Source organism: Danio rerio, chromosome 3, assembly GCF_049306965.1.
Source record: "Danio rerio strain Tuebingen ecotype United States chromosome 3, GRCz12tu, whole genome shotgun sequence".
Lineage (NCBI taxonomy): Eukaryota > Metazoa > Chordata > Actinopteri > Cypriniformes > Danionidae > Danio > Danio rerio.
Window position 1 is genome coordinate 1,894,533 of NC_133178.1, and position 15,917 is coordinate 1,910,449.

The 15,917-nt window shown below is 38.0% G+C and overlaps 1 protein-coding gene across 1 annotated transcript; it reads right to left on the bottom strand.

The window, feature by feature from the left end:
* Positions 1–327: 327 nt before the first annotated feature.
* LOC100330007 (uncharacterized) lies at positions 328–14,960 on the bottom strand. Its single transcript, XM_068218483.2, has 6 exons — positions 14,873–14,960; positions 10,902–10,961; positions 9,447–10,115; positions 6,589–7,257; positions 823–3,018; positions 328–671 (listed from the first exon to the last, which is right to left on the bottom strand). The coding sequence occupies exons 1-5, from the start codon at positions 14,886–14,888 to the stop codon at positions 833–835; spliced, it is 3,600 nt and encodes a 1,199-aa protein (XP_068074584.1). The 5' UTR covers positions 14,889–14,960; the 3' UTR covers positions 328–671; positions 823–832.
* Between the last annotated feature and the right edge of the window lie 957 nt (positions 14,961–15,917).

The window sequence follows — 15,917 nt, forward strand, 5'->3', positions numbered from 1 at the left end:
CATCAAATAATCATTGGGAAAGTTCTTACAGTAGTATTTCTCACAGATGTTATGTGAGATCTGCTGTTCCCACAGTCATGTGGGAACGGTGGGCGGGGAGAACCAGCATTAAAGGCACAGTTCACAAAAACAGCGAACAGATGCTCAAAGCTAATAATGGCAAATTTCTGAAAGGTATAATAAAAAATCTGATGGGAGTTTTGAGCTGAAACTTTACAGGCACTAAAATCTGGAAAAAGAGGTAAACTAAGTGCCCTTTAATGTCAAAGAACAACATGCACAAGTTAAATGGATCACTATCTTGTCTAAATAAATAAAATAAATCAACCACCATACTTTACTTTATTTTATTTTTATCTATTAACAATGTCTTTAGAATCTGTTTGGTAACCGTTAGGAATAAAGTGAGTTTTTTTATTTAGTGATTTTACAATGTTGATTGTTTCAAAGCAGCTGAACACAGAGGATTCTAGTTAAGTGGAACAGTGTAGTTCAGTTTTCATAGTTTAGGTTCAGTTCAGTTCAGTGTTGTTTAATATTCACTGCTGAGAGTGCAAACACTGAAGAGTAATCCATCAATGCCCAGCTCTACAGGTCTCAAACCATGCAAACCAGTGGCGACAGCGGAGGAGCAAACTTCAGCAATTGAAGAAAGTGAAGGGAAAAAAAACCTTGAGAGAAACCAAACAGATATGACAGATTAGAAACATTTCTTAACTTATGTAGATATATTTGCTTAAAAAAAATCATTCCTGTAAAGGCAAACATCAGTAAGAAAAAGAAAAATAAAACATTGACAATTCTTTGAAAATATATACTTACGGTAAATAAATCACATCAAGACACATTTTTTCTTGTCAGCTTCTTCTTGGAGATTCTTTAAATGCTCCTCTTTCTTCTTTATCAGGCTTTGACAGAGTTTATCAGCTTCATCTCGTATTTTTTTAATTTTGTCTCCTTTTTGGTTTTGCAGGCCTTCACTGAACATTTTTACTTCATTTTGCAGAGCTTCTATTTTCTCTCCCTTTTGGTCTTTCAGGAGGTCATTGAGTGCTTCAGCTTGTTTTTTTAACTCGTTTATTTCTTTTTCTTTCTGGAATTGCATGCTTTGAACAAACTTTTTAACTTCTTTCTCTAACTCAATTATTTCCTTGTCTTTCTGTTCTCTCAGCTGTTGATGGAGAGTTTTCAGCATTTCATGTTCTTTCTGATGATCATTCAGCTTCTGCTGGAGCTGCTCTTTTCCCTCGTTGGAATCATTCAGTTCTTCTGCTTGTTTTCTGGCCTCAACTTCATGTTTCTTCTTTATCTGTTTTATTTCCTCTTCATGTTTCTGTTTCATTTCCTCTCTCTCTTTCTCTTCTCTCTTTTGTCTTTCTTTCTCCTCTGCTTCTCTTCTCTTAATCTCCTCTTCCTGTTCTCGTTTCAGATCTTCTTTCATGTTCTCCCATCTCTTTCTCTCTTCTTCTCGTTTCTCTTCATATTCTCGTTTTCTTCTCTCCCACTCCTCTTTCCTCGCTCTCTCCAGCTCCTCATAATGTCTCATTGTCTCCTGTCTCTTTTCCTCAAATTCTTTCTCTTTTTCTTCTCTTTCTCTTCTCTGTTTCTGCCTCTCCTGTTTCATCTTCTGCCGTTCTTCTTCTCTTTCTCTTTCAAATCTCTTTCTCATTTTCTCCAGTTCTTCTTGTTTTTCTCTCAGTTGTTCCTCGTGTTTTTCTTTTCTTATTTTTTCTTCTTTCTTTCGTTCTCGCAATCTTCGTTTCTTCTCATCCTCCCATTCTCTCTGCCGTTGTTTAATTTGCTCTTGAGTCTCTTTTCTATCATTTTCAGCTTCTTTTATTCTTCTCTCCCATTCTTTTCTTTCTTTTTCTTCTTGTTTAATCCTCTTTCTTTCCTCTAGATCCCTTATTTTTATTTCTTCATCCTGTTTCTTCTTTAAATCTGCCATTGCAATTTCATTATCATTTCTCATCTTGTCTTGGTCTTGTCTGTATTTCTCTTCTCTCTTTCTGTCTTCTTCTTCTCTTTCTTTCTGCTGTTGTTCATACTGTGATCTCTGGTTTTCTATCTCTTTCTTCATTTCTTCTATTCTCTGATCATATTCAGCTCTCTGCTGTTTTTCCTCTTCTATCCGTTTCTGGTTTTCAATCTCTCGCTGCTTCTGTTCTGTTTTTTCCTTCTCTTCAAACTCTTTCATGAGTTTTTCCACTTTTAGCTTTAGTTTATTCTCCATTTTTTCTCTCTCCTCGTCTGCTCTTTGTTTCTCTTCCTCGAGTCTCTTCATCATGTCCTTCATCTCCATCTCATATTTGTCTTGTAACTCTTCTCTCTGTTTCTGAATTTCTGTTTCTTTATCTTTCATGATTTCCTCCATCTTCTTCTTAATGGACATCTCCGCCTCCTCAAACATGCTGTTAGTGAAGTATCCACTCTGATTATTACTCTTCACCTCTTCTATCATCTTTAACAGCTTCATCACTTGAGTTTTGTCTTGATTTTCTCTGTTATTGAAAGCCAGGAATCTGTTTCCACAATCTCTGATCAGTTTCTGCAGTTCTGCAGAGTTACTTTCCCTTACATAATCCTCTATAGATTGATCTTCAAGATCATCTCCTCTGGTGAAGAGAACGATGCTGAACTGAGCAGATTTTAGACCAAATATCTTTTTGATCAGATCAATAGTTTCGGTCTCCTCTTTTGTTATTCTTCCTACACTGACCACAATGACAAACACATGAGGTCCAGGAGCTGACAGTGAAACACACTTCACTATTTCTTCCACCACTTGATCATTTGTTAGTGCTGTGTCGAAGAGTCCTGGAGTATCAACAACAGCTACAGATCGACCATCAACTTCACAAACTCCTTTCTCGCAGACAGTCGTCACTGAATCCGATCTTGCTTTACTAACAAACTCCTTTCTTCCCAGAATAGTATTTCCTGTTGCGCTCTTTCCACTTCCAGTTCTCCCAATCAGCACAATCCTCAGAGACTGCAGATCTTCTAAACATTCAGCAACTGAAAATCATATTTACAAAATAAGAACAACTTGGTTAAAATGTTATGCGTAAAAACAAGTTGCACTCTTACTAGTAACAACAGTACAAGATTTTTGTGTTACTCTAAGTTACTCTGGTTTTATTAATTATACCTGACTATTATCTTTTAACTACAAACATTTTGGCATTTGTCTCAAAAAATATGAATAAAATAAGTGTATGAAATTAAAATAAATTACACTTTTGTTTTATTTTAAGAGTTCACACTTAGCTGATGATTGATTATAAAGCTTGTTTGGCATGCTGTCCCGGGAGAGAGCCCTGAGCTCATAAAATCCTCGAGCCCGGGGCTCCCTCCCGTTGCAAGGCGGGAGGGGAGTTTGAGCTCAGGTATATCTCGAGAACTCCCCTGCAGTAGTAACCAATGAACAGTAAGTGATTGCTCTTTGGAGACAACTACGTACTACAAGCATGTCTATGGTGCTGATTTGGATTAGTCAATTAACTTAAGTTGCATGTTTTTGGATGGTCTGAAGAAACCGGGGAACCCAGGGGAAACCTACATGAGCACGAAAAGAAAGTGCAAACTCCACACAGAAACGTCTGCTGGTTTGTTAAAGCCTGGAACCAGTGATGTTCTAGCTTGTTTGGCATGCTGTCCCAGGAGAGAGCCCTGAGCTCAAAAGATCCTCGAGCCCGCGGCTCCCTCCTGTTGCAAGGCGGGAGGGGAGTTTGAGCTCAGATAGATCTCGAGAACTCCCCAAAATGCCTTATATAGCTCGAGACAGCAGCCACAAATTGAAGAGCCCCCCAAAATGCAGTTGTAACATTGCCATATCTGGCTGCTGGATATAATGTTGAAAGCTTAGGAAGAGAGGCTCCTGTGGGAGCAGAGCAAAGTAGACTCCTAATGGAGTCTAAGCGGGGACATGGGAGGGGCTGGATTGACTCCTGTGGGAGTCAAAGCTCTGATATACTCTTGCGGGAGTTGAGAGCTGGGGTTTGGTGGGCTGTAGCGGGGGTTGGGAAAGGTTTTGGGAGGTGAAGACTCCTGCATGAGAGGGTAGGCGGTGGGCCAGGGGGGACATGAACTCCTGCGGGAGTTGAAGCTCGTTTTAGTTAATCCTGGGGGAGTTAGAGCTGAGGATTGAGGGCCTAAGTGGAAGTAAGAAAATAGCAAAATAATTAACGCTGAAAGAAAACAGTTAGCGGAGAAGACTCAACACTGGAAAAGCAATTATTGAGGGAATTGAAGAATAAGGAGATAAGGGAGGAGATCAAAGAAAGGGTAAAGGTAGCGGAAGTACTCAACGCTGTAAGGAAGTAAAGTAGGGGCAAATAATTGCCAGGCAGAGGATCTCGATGCCGAAAAGAAGAAAAGGAAAGTATATAAGAAATATACATACGTTTAGGATACGCCAGGATATTTTTGGCAGTGTGGAGGTGGGAAATAAAGGAGGTGATGGAAAGCAATGAAAAATCTTAGAAATGTAATTGGTAGAGAGTCTGGAAAAATTTGAATGATTTCCATGCGAGATATGATTGAAGTGTTCTCTGGTGCAACAGCGTGAAGGGGGAAGTATGGAAGTTTCATGGAGGTGATGTAATGGGTGATCTAGGGCAATATCATTAGAGAATAATGTGGAAGTAGGTCTGCTTCTGGAGCCAAGAGTCGAAATTTCTGAAAAAGAAAGCGAGAGAGAGAATCAGCAATTTGATTTTTGCAACCAGGAACATGTTCAGCAGTCATAATGAATTGTTTTTTGGATTATGTCCAAACTAGGTATTTTAATAAGGGCATAATTGGAGGTGAATGCGAGCATCCTTTATTGATGAAATGAACGATGGTTTCGTTGTCACAATGATTGAGAATACTGGAGGCAGACCATTCGTTTCTCCACAGAAGAGTAGCTGTGACTATGGGTAGAGTTCGAAAAGGGCAGATGGTAGCTGGTTTTTGGATAAACTGAGCATTTGTGGAGGCAATGTTGAAGCGAACCAGTGACACTGGTAAAAGCCATCCAACCCGGCTGAGGGGGCGGTGTCAGTGAATAAGTTAATATCCACCGGAGTCGCTGTAGAAAAAGAAACAGCTGTTCCACTGCTTAAGGAAAAAAATCCATAAGCCAAGTATATTGTGACTGGGTTTAGAAAGAGTTATTGTATTTTCTAAACCGGGGACCGAGAAGGAGAGCTAAAGGAGTTGAGTAATAAACTGGCAGCCTTGGGGAATTGTGCACATAGCAAACTTGAAATGCCCGAGAATAGATAACAGTTTGGGTGTTTTGTTTTCACAGAGTTTCCGCGCATTTTACTGACGCGTTTCTAAAAACAGTTCACGGAGACAGAAAAGACAGATTGCCTACACTGTTTATTATCCTAGTTTTGCAAAGCATACACATTTGTTTTTGTTGAGAGTGTACACGTTTAAAACTAGACACCTAACAGATTCGATTGATGTATTGATCTTATCTGTACGATCAAAACTGAAAGTGTAATTTAGGTTCATTTCAGCTCAATGAGGTAAAAACTTGTCAGAACGCGTATATGAGGTCTTCGACCCCAGGGGGTTAAATAACATTGCATTTGGGATCTCAATGTGATTAAATGACAAGCATATCTGGTCTAATTCATTAACAAGATCTTTGTTGCAGAGTTCATTCATATGTTGTCAATAGAGGGCGGGACTATGTCGAGTTGGGTGCTCATTGGATAGTTGGAAACATGCAATATACGTTACCGCAGGTGCACTGCTAGGAGAGTTTTGGCTCGATTGCGATGGCTTGTTTTGCCGACGTCTTGAGAGTTTAAGCGGAGTTCGTGGACGGTGATCGAGTTTTGACTGTGATCTTGCCGGAGAAGTGGGTTGAAGACACAGTGGATGCATTGTGTGAGGCACTTTGAAGTTGGAGGTTTTGATGTTGTTGAAGTAGTTGTTGAAATTGTTGTTGGAGTATAGTTGGAGATGTAGTTGTTGTTTTAAAGTAGCAAAAGTTGTTATTGTTGTTGTTGTAGCAGGAGTAGTAGCAGCTGGTTCAGAGCAGAGCTCTTTTCAAAACGAAGATAGCAATGGAATGTAACCCAGGGTATTCATACTAGTTTAGGAGTCATCTGATTGGTGCACTGTGAATTGGATAATGCGGATCCAGCCGCTAGCAATCATAACCACGTGATCCTTAGTTTAAAATAAACTTCACTAAAATCAAATGTTTTAAAAATAAATTATGATATGTCAATTAATTTTATAAAATATCCTAATAGAACCACAGTAAATTCAAGGACAGAATCAAATTAGTTAAAGTATGACTGTACGCTATTTAATGAAAAAAGAGAACAAAAATACAGCTTCAGTAATTTACTTATTGCACTTGAAACTGCTATCCAGAACTATACGAAGGACAGTGACAAACTCACATGATATTTAGTAGTTCTGTAAAGGTGTTGCATGTTGAATGTGCTGCTATAGCTTGGAAAGCAAATGTTGTCAGGGTGTTGAGAAATTTACTTTGTTACCTTCATCTCCCTCAGTACTTTCAGCCCTGCTCTCTTGTTATATACCATTTTAAAGCAACAGAATAAGTAAACTTACTTTCTGACTGAATCTTGTCCTCCAACTCTTTAATTTTACTCTCCATTTCACTCATTTCTTTCATATGTTGTTCCTGCAAGTCTCGCCTGATTCTGTTCTCTAGGGCTTTCACAAACATCTCAGGTGAGAATGGTTTTGTCTTCATATTCACTATATACTCCAGCAGTTCTGGGATCTGTTTAGAGTCTTCAGGTTTCTTAAACCCAATCACTCTGTACTGACCTCCACAAAGACTAATCAACTTCTGACAATCTGAATAAATGTTGACAAATTCCATTGCAAATCCACCATCTGTGAGCTCTGTTGTGAAGAGCAGAATGAAGTGATCTCTGGACTCAAAAATCTTCTGGACCTTGTCTATTTCAGCTTTATCTTCAACAGTCAGTGGACCAACAGGAATAATGATGAGGAAAGCATGAACTCCAGGATCACTGAGAGACACACAGCGGAGAGTCTGATGCATCACTTCCTCCTCTGAGAGACGAGTAAGAGCGGGAAGATTCACAATATTGATCTGACGATCATGAATCTTCTGTTTCTTCACACACACTCCACTGCTGTCTGTCTGACTGGAATGACTGAGAAGCTTCGACACTGAGACTTTATGTGTTGCATTACTTCCACACAGAACCAGATTCAGCTTCTGTTGTCCAGATGCATCTGCTGACTCTGAAAAACACATTAAGATTCATAAGCGGACAATGTTCACACTCGTGCTGTATTCGTTTGTTGGTAATTGTAAATATGTACATTTATTTTATTATTTTACTTGCAGTTAATTTTAGAAATATAAATAAATAAAAATGTATATATAAATAATCAAGCATGATCCAATATTGGTTTTGAAGTTTTTGCAAGTTCATCATTAGAGTGTATGGTTCTGTAATAGGTGTATTTGAAACTTGTTGCTTATTAATATTAATGCAATAAAAAGATAAATGCAAATATACACGGGGAAAGTCAAACTTAATATGAAAAACTCCCATACAAGTTGTGATTTAGCAATTTCCAATGCCTTAAAAGTATTGAAAGTGGTTTTGTATAGTGGAAATTTTTATTCATCATGCCAGAGGTCTTATCGAGCTCCTGTTTATCTAACCAACCTTCTGTCTTGCTACAATTCAACCAGCTCTTTAAGATCTCAAAACTCAGGGCTTCTGGTAGTACCTAGAATAGCAAAGTTGATTAAAGGAGGTCAAGCCTTCTTATTTATGGCTCCTAAACTATGGAATAGCCTTCCTGATATTGTCCGAGGGTCAGACACACTCTCGCAGTTCAAAACTTCTCTCAGTAACAAAATTAAAGACCTATCTTTTTAGTAAAGCATACACTCAATGTATCACATAGCAGTATCATACATAAATGTGCTCCACACAGGTTTCTGCATCTGGTTTATATACACTATGAACAGCAACGCTAATTATTCTCTCTATTTCCACCTGGGGATACTCATCTCTAGGCCCTCACGCTTTAAGACCTGTGAAGAGATGATCCCAAGGTTTCTGCAATCCCGGACCAGATGATATCCTCAGCAGCTGCTGTGCTGGTCATGGAGGAATAGAGAGCATGAGTCTGATACCTGCGAGACTCCAGGGACAGCTGAGTCTTCACTGACATCCAGTTTCTCCAGCCTCCACCACTTATGGCTCGTTTCCACTGACTGGTACAGTACGGTATGGTTCAGGTCGGTACGGGTTACCTTTATCAGGCTTTATCAGGCAAAGGGTTTTCAAAGCTTGTCAATAATCCAGCGCATGTTATTATTATCAGCTCAAGAAGTTTGTTATTTTAGATAGAGACGTGCGGCGAGCGCAAGGAAGAAAGTTAAACCACTCGGGCTTCAGACTGGCTCGTAAAAAAACTACACGGCACAGGGTGAATCTGCTCTTCTCCATGACTTTGTGGCTGTTTATCATGACATTTACATTTTACATTTACATTTAGTCATTTAGCAGACACTTTTATCCAAAGCGACTTACAAATGAGGACAAGGAAGCAATTTACACAACTAAGAGCAACAATGAATAAGTGCTATAGGCAAGTTTCAGGTCTGTAAAGTCTAAGAAGGGAAGTATTAGTAGTATTAGTTTTTTTTTTTTTTTTTGTACAGTTAGTGTGATATTCAAAGAGGCAATTGCAGATAAGGAAGTGAAGTGGAGACTAAATAGTTGAGTTTTTAGTCATTTCTTGAAAGTAGCGAGTGACTCTGCTGTTCTGATGCAGTTAGGGAGTTCAATCCACCAACGACGACAGGGTTTGTTTGCAGGATCGACCATGGCTGCATATGTATTTATAATTCCGCTGTAATCTTGTAACCAATAGTGTTCAGCTGCTCATGTAACTTCACCTTTTGGGACCCTTTCTGCAGTTTGGGACCCTTTCGAAAGGGTGCCGAAAAAGTGGTACGGCACGGTTTGGTTCCATACCGTACCATACCACTCAGTGGAAACGGACCACTAGACTGCAGCTCTGCACAAGATGTTTGGCCATAGGAGAAGTGGTCGTGCTCAACTGAGCCTGGTTTCTCTCAAGGTTTTTTATCCTTCACTTTTGCCAGTTGGTGAAGATTTTTCCTCATCACCACTGGCTTGCATGGTTCAGGATCTGTAGAGCTACGCATCTATGGATTTGCTTCTCAGTGTTTAAACTCTCACCAGTGAATATTAAACAACACTGACCTGAATTGAATTAAACTGAACTTCAACTCTGAAAACTGAACTACACTTTTTCAATTTACTATAATCTTCTATGTGAAGCAATCTACATTGTAAAATCACTATAGAAATAAAGATGCATTTAAATTGAATCTTAGATGCTCAATTGTAGAAACAATAATAATAAAATTGAAAAAGAAAAACCTTCATTGCATTTCTCTTTAAGATCTCCATAATTGTTGTCACTCTGGTCATTTTCTTCCTCAGATCTCATCTCCTCTTCTTCAACTAATGTCTCTTTAACATCTTTAAATCTCTCACAAGTGAGAAAGTGTTGCTTATTCCCCTTCAAAATCTTCTCAAACCTCTTCGGTAGGTCAGAACGCCATTCTGGGTTTTCTTCATCCAGCTGCAGATGTCCTCCTCCACACTCCTTTATCAACAGATTCACTGCATTATTCTTGACCAAAGTAGTAATCATTGATCCATATGATTCTTCATCAGTCGTGAGCACTATGGTGTGTTTGATGGCATCTTCACTGAACTCCTTCAGGACACTTCGCACTTTGTATCTGTCCTCATCGGTGAAGTCTTTGTACTGCAATACAATCATAAAGACATGAGGTCCTGGATCAGACAGACTCACGCACTCTCTAACCGTCTGTGTGATCTGATCATCTGAGATGTTTGTGTGAAGCAGCTGAGGACTGTTGATGAGCGTCACGTGTCTGTCTATCAGTCTTCCTCCGACTCTCTCCACAACATCTGGAGGAGCTTCACTGTCAAACGCTGATCGACCCAAGATCAAGTTTCCCACACGGCTGTTCTCAGACACACTTTTACCCAGAAGAAGAATCCTCAGAGAAAGTGCATCTGAAACACACAAATCATGTGTTTAAGGTCAATTTAGTTCTTAAGGTCTATAAACCCCTCACCCCTGCATAAGCCGACTCTGCTCTGATTGGTCAGCTGGTTTGATTGGTCATCTGCTGTGAGAAATGGAGTGTGTATGGTGGAGATTATGCAAATGAGATATTTAATTATGCAAATTACTTTGATTGTGTTTAATGTAGATCGTTGGCAGGCAAAACATTAGAGTATTGGGGGAGGGGGGGGGGTGGCCACCCAATCAGGAGCTTGGCCCACTCTGGACCTACAATAGATAAAAACATTTTTTTTTGCAATGCGTTTTTTATAACTGAGAAAGCAGCATACATGTGATGTGACCTTGAGCTTTAAAACCATGTTTGGGCGAGCCAGACTCAATTACAATCTTGATTAAAGTATTTTGATTTCATTTTAAACCATTCAAGCTGCATTAGTTGAAAGAGAACCTAATTCAGCATAGAGCGCAGATTTCTGTGTGCGCATTATCAAACTGGTAAGAACTATTTTTTACCTATAATTTAAAACAGATTTATGAAAGTAAAACATGGGTGAAATATTTTTAAAAAATCCAGAAAAGCTGTTTGCATTATCTATAGCCAGTTGCTAAAAACAAAATCCATAAAGCACAATTGGCTTTATAATTGGCTTTATACAAAGTCCCAGTTGATGAAACATTAAGGGGATCCACTAGTGACTAGTCATTAAATCATAATCGGTCCATAATTTCCACACATTTGCATTTTCTTTCTTTTAAGTCATGTAAACACTTACAAAAAGGAGGTATATCAATGCTCCATCTCCTTCTGGGAGTGCCATGGTGTTCAGCAATCACTGAAACAAAAGTCATACATTACATTATATTACATTACATTACAGAGAGAGAGAGAGAGAGAGAGATGGCTACACACACAATCATTATAATATGCAGAGCATGTTTTCTGTGTTGTTTATATTGTCTTTTTCAAGAGTTCACCCTTAGCTCAAGATTTATAAATAGTTTGCTTGACATGTTGTCCTGGGAGAGAGCCCTAAGCTCAAGGAATCCTCGGGCCAAGGGCAAAGAGGAAAGAGATGATCTTGAAACTCCCCCGCTGTTGAGGCTAAGGTGAATTCCAGATAGTAAGACTCTTAGAAAAAGAGACTTTAGATTAATTTGTTTATGATATTGAGCATATTTGTATGGTAGGAGGAAACCGCGGGAAACCAGCCTGATCGCACGAGAAAACATAAGTATTTTACGTTTTGCCAGTTTAGAGGCTAATTCGTACAAATTCGTATGAGTTCAGTCTTGCGAAATTGTACGATTTTAAAAAGGAGGCGTGTCATCTAACCCCACCCCTAAACCCCTAAAGTCATTGGGGGATGTGCAAGTTGTACTAAATTGTACGAATTAGATCGTACGAATTCATACGAATAAGCCACTAAATCAAAAAGTTGCGAATTGCTGTGAGATTGTTTTGGGGATACCCACGCGGAGAACATGCAAACTCTGCACAGAAAATACCAAATGGCCAGGCGAGGGCTCGAAGCCAGAGGTATTCTTGCTGTAAGTGTCACAGAGACAAACTCCGTGATTCCCTCCTCTAACCAGCAGAGGGCAACATCACCTCATTATTACATTTCCCATCTACCCCGTGTTGGTTTGATTACAGGCCCAGCTGAAATGACTCCGCCATCTATTTAAGCAGACTGGTTTGTTTCATTCTTTGCGAAGTCTTGTTTGCTACCAGTTGACATTTCTGAGCGTTTATACTCTACTTTGATTTTCCTGTTGTGACCTTGCCTGTTTACCGTCTACAATCCCTTGCTGCCAGCCCTGACCATTTGCCTGTTTATGACCACGATTCTGTTACTCTGCCGATTGTTTGATTACTGTGATTATAATAAACTGCACGATGGATCCCAATCTCGGTGACGATTCATTACAGTGAGGCAACAGTGCTTGTCACTGAGCCACCGTGCCATCCATTTTGGATAAAGGTGGAAGAAGGGGAAGAGTGGGGTTTCATCCAGACTAAATTAGGATATGTATAACGACTTGAGATCATATGATTGGAGGATCTTAATTAGCTAATATGTGGGTCAGCTGGGTTTATCATGAGCCCGTGCACCTCTCGAAATTAGTTAAGTTTAATAATAGTTTCAGATTCATTGTTTTTATATTGCTTGCATTACCAAAAAAATAATGAATTCGAAACTAAGAAAACAATTCAATGTTGATTCTCAATAAAACTGTACTGCACTGAACTGAATCCTGATATGAACAGATACTATAGTAATTTATAGTAAATACAGGGGTGTTTTTTAACCATGGTAAATGACTTTAATCTTTTGTGGTGATTCTATTTGTTATAGTGTCACAACAACTATGGTAATATAAACAACTGACCCAATACTGTAGTTATCTATAATATAGGATTGCGGTATGGTTTTTACAGCTCTTACATTATATTATATTCAGTTTATACAACTAAAGTATAAAACAATATTTATTACAGTTTATCAGTTAATACTACAGTATGCTGGAGCATTCATTAACAAAGAGTTGGAAATACAGTAAAATATAAACTATCTGTAATGGAGCATGGTAAAGTTAATCTGAAGTGTAATATTCATAGACATTCAGTTTCAAATCAATTAAACTGTGACTATAAAATATTATTCTATATAATACACAAGGGGTGTCATAGTGGCGCAGTGGGTAGCAGAGGTGCCTGCAGGATTTTATTCCAAGGTACGCACAAAGCCTACAGCTAATCAATATGACAGATTCTGCAGTGCATTACAGCTCTAAATATAAATATAAACGATAAATGATCTTAAATAAAACAAATACATGTATAGAGATGGTATATAAGTATGTAACTTTACTCACATGGGAAACGGAGGCCACGTGCATAGTTTGTGAGCACAATTAAAGGGCACTCAGCATGCCATGCCATATGATAATTGTAGGAAACAAGTCCAAAAGGCAGTTGACTGTGTAAAGCCACATAAAACAACACAGAAATATGATAAATATGCCGAGTTCAGTGGCTAATCTGCAGGATTCAGATGAGGTGACTTGACGGCGACCAACGAGATCTAGCCCTTAATTATGCACACTTAATATAACTTAATATAAAGGAAACAGATAAGTTATAAAAAAAATTCACCCCCCTCACAGTTGTCATGAAGGGTGATATTAGCTGTATTAACCAAAATCTTTTTTTGTAGCAGGCTGTAAACACCTTTTTTTTTATGTAAAGTTGGCCAGTCTAACAGTGGGCTCAATTGAATTGTGCTCTGTTTTGGAGCCAGGAGCGGCCAGGACTAGCGGAATTTCAGATGAATTGCAGTTTTAGTTACTTCCGTATTGGCTTCCTGAGAGAGAGCAGGAGGTTGCTGCTTGGTTGTAACACTTACTGGGGTAAGTTGTAACAGGTAAACAAAATGCACAAAAACTAAGGGTACTACAAGTGATATGTCACAACAACAGTTTTATTGTAAATAAATGACTGCAACAATACAATATTTGTGAATATTGGAAGTGTATGTGCATATTCTGTGTGTTTTGCATGCACAATTGCATTTGTTTGTGCATGTCTGTATGTGCACATTCATATTTATGTGTGTGTGTAAGTGTTTGTATGCATTCAAAACACGTTTCAACCTACCCCGCCAATGTCACCCATTGTTTGTTAGCTGTATTACTACGGTGCTTTGAAATTAGCAGGAGGTTGATACACCATTATTTACTAGAGAAACTACAGTTTGACCTGATATAACTCGTATAACATCATCCACAATGGCAGAGGTACTAAACAAAATATCTTGTTTTTTTTTTTTTTTTTTTACTTATTTAGCTCAGAATTCAATTTTCTGTTGTAGCTTCAGAAGAGATTACAAGACTGACTGAAAAATCTCCATGTGTGATTGTTAAGTTAACCTGAGGAAACTGAAAATGTTACAAGAACCCCATCTCATCCCTGATTTGTGAAATTGGTAGTGTTACAACTCTCCCTGTGTTTCAACTGTACCCGGTCTCCCTGTTATTCCCCATAATGCACAAGCCTTGCTATTTTATGACAGCCTCATTGTTTTTATATATAGTACTGAATCCACATTTTTGGCTTTGTTTGGCACACAGATGCATGCCATTTTTTATGTATTGATTTTTTTAAATAATTTTTAAAAGTCATTTAAACCATGAAACGTTTGTACAAAAAAGTAGAACTAAGAGGCTAAATTAATAAAAGAATAAAAATATTAGAACATAAAATGAATTAAAGATAATATATAACAACAGAGCAGTAGACAGAGCTATGTGTTACAAAAGCATCGTCTTCTAATGCATACTGAAGGTATAATCAGAGAATATGAGGTAATCATGTTCAGTTTTACTTTCAAACATGCGATATTAATCCAACTGTGTTTACAATTTGGTGCTTTAAATCATTTTTAACACATTAAGTGTTCCCTGGTAATCAGATCACGTTTCTGTGCTCGTTATTGCTGTAAATTGAGGAAAAATTATCGATTAAAGTTTCCGATAAACTCCTCCGAGTTTAACAGAAGGCGCCACCTGACGCGTGTGCACGCGGACGGAGTCAGATTTCTGTACAGCACAGGCAGCAAAACAACACAACAAACTGACTAAAACAGCTTTACAGTTTATTCCGACTTAAGCTAGATATTACTTTTATGGTGACATTAAACGTGTTAGTACACATCTTGATTGGTTAGTTGAATTCAAAACTTACACGGACTCTCTGCCATTATAACTCCGTTACGATCCTAAAATAAGTGAAAGTCTATGGCAAGCGGATTTAGCTTAACATGATCATCGTCATTCGTGCTAAACAACAAACAGCAGTTTCCACTACAAATTCCATGACATTATAATAAATATAAACTTGATATGTGCCATATTCAAACTACATACGGATTCCACATAAAATATATGACATTTGCTACATATAAAAAAATAATAATTAACTACTGGAATTGCCATATCTCAAATTACATACAACATACAAAATATTACGTTACACAACATTCTTGGTTTTAACATGCCCCCAATATACACAGAGGACCAATACAGTTGTCAAAAAAACAATAATCAGATCATAAAAATACATTTAGGACAACAAACACTGGGAACATGTTAAAGTGAAACTGAAGCGGCTTGCCATAAAGACGCTCAAATGACTAAACGTGCACGCGCAGAATAAACTCACCTGCGCCCTCTTGAGGCGGGACGAAGACGAGCACAGAGACTGCACACTTGGCAGATCTAGACAGTTTACGGCTCTGTTATTCCTGAAGCGTCCAGTAGAGGGAGGCAGCACAGTGTTATTATGAGCCTCCAGAAATTTATGATCACACCAAACCAAACGCCATGAAGAGGCATGTTGAACACTTGTTAAAATGTTGTTTAGCAAAGTGAAACGTAAACATTTTTAATTAGATTAAGGTCGATATGAGAATGTCAATACATAAACAAGTTGGTGTATTACAACTCATATGCAGAGACAAAACAACAACAATGTACTACATCTCAATTTCTAAAAAAAAAAAAAATAAATAAATAAATAAATAAATAAATAAATATATATATATATATATATATATATATATATATATATATATATATATATATATATATATATATATATATATATATATATATATATAATCTTTACCTACAATGAATGCTTTTCCTGGTAAGATATTTTTCTAACCCGTTCTAATATTTTTATTTTTAATAACTTTATACTTTTAAATTATTAACTAATAACTTCCCAA